This window comes from Salvia hispanica, chromosome 3 (genome assembly GCF_023119035.1).
Source record: "Salvia hispanica cultivar TCC Black 2014 chromosome 3, UniMelb_Shisp_WGS_1.0, whole genome shotgun sequence".
Lineage (NCBI taxonomy): Eukaryota > Viridiplantae > Streptophyta > Magnoliopsida > Lamiales > Lamiaceae > Salvia > Salvia hispanica.
This window is the reverse complement of record NC_062967.1, coordinates 19,530,900-19,539,757: the sequence shown is the minus strand read 5'-3', so window position 1 is coordinate 19,539,757 and position 8,858 is coordinate 19,530,900. Positions and strand designations below refer to the sequence as shown.

The 8,858-nt window shown below is 35.7% G+C and overlaps 1 protein-coding gene and 1 long non-coding RNA gene across 2 annotated transcripts; one reads left to right on the top strand and one right to left on the bottom strand.

Moving 5' to 3' along the window:
- On the bottom strand, positions 1-1,553 carry LOC125212276 (stemmadenine O-acetyltransferase-like). The gene has a single exon (XM_048112387.1). The coding sequence runs from the start codon at positions 1,450-1,452 to the stop codon at positions 142-144; it is 1,311 nt and encodes a 436-aa protein (XP_047968344.1). The 5' UTR covers positions 1,453-1,553; the 3' UTR covers positions 1-141.
- Positions 1,554-6,965: 5,412 nt separating this feature from the next.
- Positions 6,966-8,858, top strand: LOC125209497. Its single transcript, XR_007174328.1, has 3 exons — positions 6,966-7,049; positions 7,810-7,894; positions 8,668-8,858. It is a non-coding gene; the product is annotated as an uncharacterized LOC125209497 (long non-coding RNA).

Below are 8,858 nucleotides of genomic sequence, written 5' to 3'. Positions count from 1 at the left end.
TTTAACATAAAAGTAACCTATATATTTCATCTGTCTATCATAAGATTCACAACACATCTCATATCTTGATTATTTGGCTATGCTTACACCTCTAATTCAGCAGTAAATTTGATTCACACATTAATTAATTCACTAACAGCGTCACACATTAATTAATTCACTAATATTCTCCATTTGATCAAGAAGCTGATAATTTTTCTCAATCACAGCAACATCTTCTTCCACCATACTCACCCACGCTTCAATCCCATCCCCACATTCCGTACGCAAAAAAAACACCAAGTTCTTCACAGGAACGCCAATAATCGAAACCCAAACCGGCTTCCCCCACCCGAAATCCGCCTCGTACGCCGGCAGCCGGCACCAGCTCGTGAAGCCGCAAACCTCCACCGTCCTCCCTCCTTCCCTCAACTCCGGATCGTTCTCTTCGCTCACGGCGTAGTATTTCAGAAACTCGCCTCCGTCTTCGAGCCGTCTCACGTAGTCCGCATCGGCTTTCCTTATCACCCTCCTGAGCTCGAGGGCTAAGCGGTAGTAATCCTGCGCCGGGGATGATGACGTCATTGCCATCGCCCTGGCGCAGGCGTTACCGAAAAAGTGGCGCGGCAGAGGCGGGCTGGCCCGCTCCCTGATGTCCACCGCGTGCGTGGCGGCAAACACCGGGTTGGGGTTCGGGTTAGGGTTTCGGGCGGAGGTGGAGTCGATTAAATGCTTCCAGATGAAGGCGGAGACGGCCTCCACTCTAGTGGGGTTCGTCATCAGCGGCCCTGAGCTCGCCTTCTTCAGCGCCGCGAGTTTTTTTCCGTCGAACAAGAATATCTTCGTCACGACCTTCTCCGGCGGCGGCGGCGGCGGAGGTGGTGCTAATTGGACGGATTTGAAGAAATCCGAGAAATCGGAAGGGCTAAAACGGGAGGAAATGTCAAAAACTGGCTGATTTCCTCCATCTCCGCGGCAGCAGGCGGCCCACGAATTTACGAACGCCACCATCGACATGGCGTCCGCCACCCTATGCGACATGCAGATACCGAGGGCGGCGCCGCCGCAGCCGAAGAAGCTCGCTTGGACGGCCAGTGGGACGTCGCCGTCGCCTGATGGCGACAAAGGCACGAACCGGGCGAGCTCCTCCGGCTGGGGGTTTTCAATGACGTCAGAGATTCTGACGTCGTTGAAACGAGCCTCGATGTATTCAGCGCCGCCGTCGTTGCATTCGACCCGGGACTTCTCCCGGAGTCTGCCGGCGAGAGGGTAGTATATGGATAAGGCATCGGAGAGGGAGCGTTTGAGCTCCGGCGATGACGCGGCCGGAGCTTTGAAGTAGAGAATGATGTGAATGTATGTAGGCGGAGCTAGCTGATCAAGGAATGAAAGCTGCAGATTTCGGTGATGGGGTGGAGTTGGAGATGATGGTTTTATCATTTCTTTTGTTGTTTCTTCACTCACCATCTTCATTTTGCCAATTTATTTATTTTGCACCCTGTTTTTTATTTGAATGTGTATTTTGGGTTGTTGGAATATCGTGTAACGTTTTATATAGTACTACGAAATTCGTTGTGATTTCCAAGTCATCCTCTAATCAGTGGTAATGTTTGATTAAATAGTTGTCATATACTCCCACCTACCCAAAAAGATTGGTTACTTTTTACTATTTTGGATCGTCCTCTAAAATTGAATAAAATTTAAATATAAAAAGTTTTTTGCTATATAATAATATGAACCTCACAATTCACTAACATTCATTACACTGTCATTTTTATAAGTTTGTCAAATTTTTTACGATAGATGGAGTATTAGTTTTATTCAGTTTGTATATTGGTGGGTAGGTAAGGGTTAAAGTACTCCAACTTTTCATAAAAACAAGTGGAGATGGGCGTCGATGCAAACCTCCAACCCTCGAAAATAATGTTATTCATCTTTGTTACGATATATAATTACTATAATAAGAATATGATTTTTTAAAATTTGTTATATTTATTTTACTTTTTATTTTGATTTAAAAAATATTATATACTCCCTCCGTCCAACAATAGGAGTCCCATTTCTTATCGGTGCGGGTTTTAAGAAATGTTAAGAAAAGTGAGTGGAAGAAAGTTAGTAAAATAGGGGTCCCACTTGTATATATTAGTTTTAAATGATATGTGAGTGGAATTGGTTGGTGGAATGTGGGACCTCTTTACCATTTATGGTAATTATGAACCGGGACTCCTATTCGTGGACGGACCAAAATGGAAAAACGAGACTCCTATTCGCGGACGGAGGGAGTATCTGTCTAAAAAGAAATAGACAAATTTTAAATGAAACTGATTTTGATACACAATTGGTAAAATTGAAAGGGGAAGGGGAAGGTGATAAAATCGGTTTCATTTAAATTTATTTAAAATTTTCCATATTTTGAATTTGTCTAGTTTTGATGGATTGTTTAAAATGGTAAGATTAGTCTATTTTTTTTTTTTACGGACGTAATATTAAATAAATTATGAAATGTTTTAATTAGTCCCTAACATAAAATGTCTAGTTGTAGCAGTACTCTAGGCATTATTTTGCAACCTCATATTTGATTGACAATTAATTTTCATAATAATATCAAATTAAATGTAATTATCACAGAATGAAATAGAATTATAAAAGTACCGAAAGAATAAGTTGATTTATTTAAATACGGTTATGTTGATCCAGGAACAAGAAATATATTGGGGATATGACTTTATTTTCGGTTTATTGGTAGGACCAATTGAGCATTACTACATTTGCTTTATAGAAAAGTACTCTCCACTATATCTATGGTGGCACATTTCTAACTCTAAATTAGGCTTTTTTCAAAAATATACTATATAATATGTGAAAGATAAAGATTAATTCTTAGACTAATTATATTTAGAGGCCCTCCACTAATCCATTTCACTGTGAATGGATAGCAATAAATATGTTTTTCTCAGTAAGGTGAACTGTTGATTGAAAATTATCACATACAATTGGTCTTCTTCATTAAAACGTGATGAATTGCAATGCCAGTAATTATGAGAAAGAGCATACTTTCGAGATGTCCAATCATAACTTAATACTACTTCCTTTTCCTTTATTAGAGAGAAATATAGATAATTAATATGACATGAGAATTAAAATAAAATTGATAAAATAAAAAGATAGAGATAATGGTAATTAAAATAGTGTTAGTAGACAGTGATGTCCGCATTATTAGTAGTGCTTAATACTGATATAGGTTGTAAATAAGTTGATGTATAGGCATAATAAATTGGAATCTTATTCCAAAAATGAAATGTACAAATTTTTATGGGACGGATGAAAATGAAAAATGCATATATTTTTATGGGACAACAGGAGTACTAGTATAAAGTATATGTTTATAAGGTGTGTTTTCTATTTCTGCATTTTTAAATCCTATATACCCCGTGTCCCATAATTGTAAGGGCACTTTTTTTTCGTTCGTCCCAAAAAATATCTTATTTTTATTTATGAAAAATTCTCTCAAATTCATTATTCATATATATATCAATTTATTTACAAATTACTATAATACTAGTGTCAATTATTGAACACTAATAATAATGTGAGTCCAATTATCCCTCTTAATTTATTTCCTTAGTTTATTTTAACACACTAAACATTTTTTAATCTTCATTCCAAAATAAGTGACTTAACTAACTAGCAACACGGGGAGAGAGTAAGGTTGTTGGTGGCAGGTTTTTTATTTAGATATTAAAATCTCCCAAAAATGTTACTACTTCATCCGTCCCATCAACATACCCAAATTCTAAGGTGGCACAAAATTTGAAGTTATTAAATGAAGTAAGTTGAGGGAAAAAAAGTACTCCCTCCGTCCCGGAGTATTAGACTCACTTCTTTTGGGCACATGATTTAAGGAATTGATATTTAAATAGTTAAAGTGGAGAGAGTAAAGTATGAGAGAGGGAAAAAGTAGGGGAGAGAAGAGAGAAAAAAGTAGGTGGGGAATAAAATAAGATAGATGCTTTTTGCTAAAAAAGGAAATGAGTCTAATATGTTGGGACATCCCAAAAAGGAAAGTTGGTCTAATACCTTGGGACGGAGGGAGTACTATTTGAATATTTTAATGAGAGAGGAGAGGAAGATTTATTTCCAAATATAGAAAGTGAACATCCTAATTATTAATATGACAACCTTCTTTATTGTAACACCATACTACAATTTTAGGCCGTTAGATTAGAAGATCCTGTGATTCTCATGCTGCCATGTGGCAGCCCATTTTAATTAAATTGGAACATAAAAAAATGCTGAAGGGAAAAATTGGTATTCTCTATTTTCAGTCAGTTACTAAATTGCAGTGTTACTCTATGAATATTGCAGTGTTACGCGCTTGCATCATTTATAATAGTTTTTTACCTTACCAAATTGCAGGTTTACTCTATGCATATTGCAGTGTTATTCCATGCATATTATAGTGTTACCAAGTAGTATTTGCAGTTTACATGTTACAAGCGTGGGAATTAACTAAAATACCCACGCATGCAATATACAACACATAAGACTGCAATCCAAACTCTATTTCATCAATTCAAATTTCAATCCTAGACGTCCAACTTATAAATCTAAGGGCTAGGATTAGTGATATGGTGTCACTCTAAGTACGGTAATATTCCCTTATATATATCTTCTCTATCTTTTCCTTCCATACTATTATTATTAATTATTATTAATATTTTTATTATGATGTTATAAAATATAAATAAATATTTCATTTTTTTTAATGAAATTCAAATTATGACTCATACTTAATATTATAGTTATAGTTTTAATTATATTTAATTATTATTATAGTATTTTAATACTAATACTCCCTCCGTCCCCGAAAAAGAGTTACTAATTTCCATTTTGATCCGTCCTCAATTAAGAGTAACACTTCATTTTTACCATAAATGACAAGTAGGTCTCACATTCCACTAACTCATTTCACTCACATTTTATTATAAAACCAATATAAAAAAGTGGGTCTCACATTCCACTAACTTTTTCAACCAACTTTTATTTACATTTCTTAAAACTCGTGTCCGGTCAAAGTGTTACTCCTAATGGGGGACAGAGGGAGTAATTCTTAATTAATAAATAATTATAATATGTTTATTTAAAATATTAATCATATAATATTAAATAATAAAATAATAATAATAATAATAATAACAATAATAATAATAATAATAATAATAATAATGGGGGACGAGCTGCTCCTGCTGCAATGGATCGGTGTAGGTCTGGTACGTCGGCTGCCTGTAGGGGTCAGTGTTGTGGAAGTAGGGTTGTTGCTGACTTCCAAGAGGCGACGGCTGAACAACCTACGACGGTAGGTTGAACCCCAACAACGGTCCTGAGGTGGGCTACTGCCAATCCGGGTGAGCATTCGGTGGTTTCTGCTCAGGTAAATCAAGCGAACGAAGGCTGTCCACGTGACGATCGGTGACAGAGAGGGTGAGCCGCATCCAACCTCTTGTTTAATCTGATGCAGAAAGCCGTTATCCGGTCACATACGGAAATTATATCCTCGTTGTTGTAACGATCCATGAGTATAGACCTGCCCAAGGTTTACCGAACCGGCAGTTAAAACCGAAACTGTACCCAATGGTTACGGTTCCAAACCGAAATCGTGAGAATTTATTCGAACTGAAACCATCGATTTTTGAACTGTGGTTCGGTTCGGGTTCAAAAAATTTCGAACCAAAACCGTGTCGGAACCGCGATAAACCGCCAAAAAACCGTGAAATCAAGCCGGAACCATGAAAAAACCGCCGATTCGGAACCGAAACCGAAATCGACAATTTTGGAACCGAAACCGTAACCGCGAAGCACCCTCACGGTTCGGTTCCGGTTCAACAATTTCCAAAACCGGAACCGTCGGTTCCTGAACCGTGGGCACCTCTACATGAGTACGAAGATGAAAGCACCAATTGTTAAGGATGAAGTTCCGTTAACACGGTAAAAGAGAGTTGCCGGAGCTTTGCCGGTCGATCAAACCAAGATTTAGGATTGCAAAAGAAAGTAAAATACGATAAAAGAAGAAAAGATAATTTGATATTTATAATGCTAAATACCCTAACTTAAGGAACAAGAAAATAATCCTAATAAATATGAAAAGATATGAGAAATCAATAACTAACTAAATCGTAAAGATATGAGAATAATCTTAGGGAATATGCCGTATCAACGACCCTGTACAACTCCTACGTTTTCACATTTCAACCGGGACTCCTAAAGCGGGACGGACAGAAATGAATAACCGAGACTGCTAAAGGGACAGACTCATTCAATACAATTTCTTAATCTCGTGTCCAAAAGAAGTAACTCAACTTAATTGATAGATGGAGTACTAATTTTAGTCAATTGTTAATCTATAGTGTTTGAAAATAGAATATTAAGTTAATGAGTTATATTTTTTTTAGTCAATGGTTAATCTAGAATATTAAGTTACAGAGTTATATTTTTGCAATTCTTGGATGAAATCATAATTGGAAGTGAAATGACAAATTTTTAGAAACATAAAATGTAACACCCCAAAAATAGAGTGAAACAGAATTTACTATTCCGATAAAAGAAATTGCCGAAATAAGATTAATCAGTTAAAGTGACGAAATCGATAATAAACATAAATAATTAAGTATGAGCTACATACTTATGTATGGCATAACTTAATAGAGAATTTGATACAGTGGTAAGTAAATTAAGTTAGATTGAAAAGAAGATAAATAATTATATAAGAAGAGAATGGTTAGTCTTTATTAAGAATAAAGTGTCGTTTATTTTTGTACATTGGCAAAATAAAATATTCAAAAAAAAAAAAAAAGGGATGGGGAGTTAATTTGAATTACCTAGAAACTGGTAGAGCAATCTAGAAAGGAATAAAATATTAGATATAAATTAAATAATGACATTTGTCAAGGGAGTAGTATATATAATAAAGAGGGAAAGGGGAATCGACAGCCACCCTCCCCCGACAAAACAAACAAAATCACCATAGCCATTATTCATGATCTTCAAGTTTTGTTCTTGGTTGAATTAATCAGGTAAGTTTTGTTTGTGGTTGAATTAATCAGGTAATCTAGTGCCAAGGACTAAATTAAGGTAATCCCGTTTGTCTTTTCCATTGTCTCGTCCTTCAATTAGATTTATAGTTTGGACAATGTATATCAGATTTTCTGTTAGAACATTTTAAGTATGGAAACGAATTAACACAATCCTATATATATATATATACACGCACTGTTGATAAGAGGTGAGTTCATAAGAATGTGGTCATCAAGTAGAATTATAAGAGCTATGTGTCTTGTTTCACCATCACAACTCACACACACGTTTTATACATATATGTATATAGCAAGATAATTTGTAAATTATGGTAAATTGGAATAGATATGTAGAAGACAACTAGCATAGTATATTTATCTACATACTCAGAGACACATCCATACACATATAAAATGATAAAATACATTTCATGGTGTAACTAGAATGCATATATGTGAATACTATATTTATCAAGATGCATGTGTAATGCACGCACATATACATATCCATCATATCTTTATTTTTAGCAAAAGAGTATTCAATTGGGATTCAGTTAGCTTACTTCTATAACATCCATACTCAAGATAACTACACATATATAATATACCCAGAATGGGTTCTCATAAAGTAAAACTAGAGAATTGGTATTTTGGATCTAGATAGAAGTTCAAGAAAAATTTAGTCTTCAATTTAAATTTTGAAAAAATAATTAATATATGTGTGGTTGGGATTGATTATTATAATATTTGTGATAAAAAGGTGAAGGAGCAGTCGGCCCAAGTAAGTTGGATAACAACAAAGAACGGAGCCGGTGATCATCGAGTTTCTTTTAAGCTCATTCGAGGTAACATGTTCAACATTAGGGGGGAAATAATCCTCTTAAGCTCTTTATTTGACTATGTGATTATGTGATTTGATATGTGGTAGAATTGTGATTTAATATGAGATATGAAATGTATATATTGAAATAAGGAAATTTAAGGAATTAGAGGTACTTGGTTATAAGTGTCTACGTCATACACTTGGTTATTGCTTCTGCCTATAATGATTTCGGTTTTGCAACGTTGCCTAGGTAGAGTTATCTACTCTATCAGGGCTATTGGCCATGATGCTTTGAATTTTGCCACGTTGCCTAGGTGGAGTATTATACTCCATCAGGGGCTATTGGCTGTTATGATATGTGGTGCGCCACATTGCCTAGGTAGAGTTAGATTCTATCAGGGGCTATTGGCTATGATAATATGTGTCACACCGCCTAGATACATCGATATGCTTTATCAGGGGCTACTGGCTTGAATGTTGGGATGTGCCACATTGCCTAGATAGACTGTTATACTCTATCAGGGGCTATTGGCCATGATACGATAGACGGAGGTTGGTGTATTGTGTATGTGCCCATGTAGCCATACTACACACATTAACTGAGCTATGATTGCAAAATCGTGATATTGTTGTTGTGATGCCTTAGAAATCAATATACTTTGTATAATAGATCTTTTGTGATCGAGTCGGTTTGATACGAGGGCATGGATAATATTAGTAAAAAGAATTCATTTGAGCTATTTATTTTATTTTATTGTGATAGAGTTTTGGCTAAAATATTAGATGTACTACCAGGTGAGATGATTGAAGATCGTTGTGGATATTTCTTTTGCTTCTTCGTCAGCTCCAAATTCTTATTTGGTCATCGATAACCACCTTTTGTTATGGATTATATCTTTTGTAGTTATGGCATGTTGGGAGTAAAACTTATGGAGTATAACTTTTGCTATGTTTGTAAAGAAAAAGTATGTGAATATGCTTTTATA

Coding starts and splice junctions, on each gene's coding strand:
- LOC125212276 (XM_048112387.1), bottom strand. CDS start 1,452: ATGAAGATGGTGAGTGAAGAAACAACAAAAGAAATGATAAAACCATCA.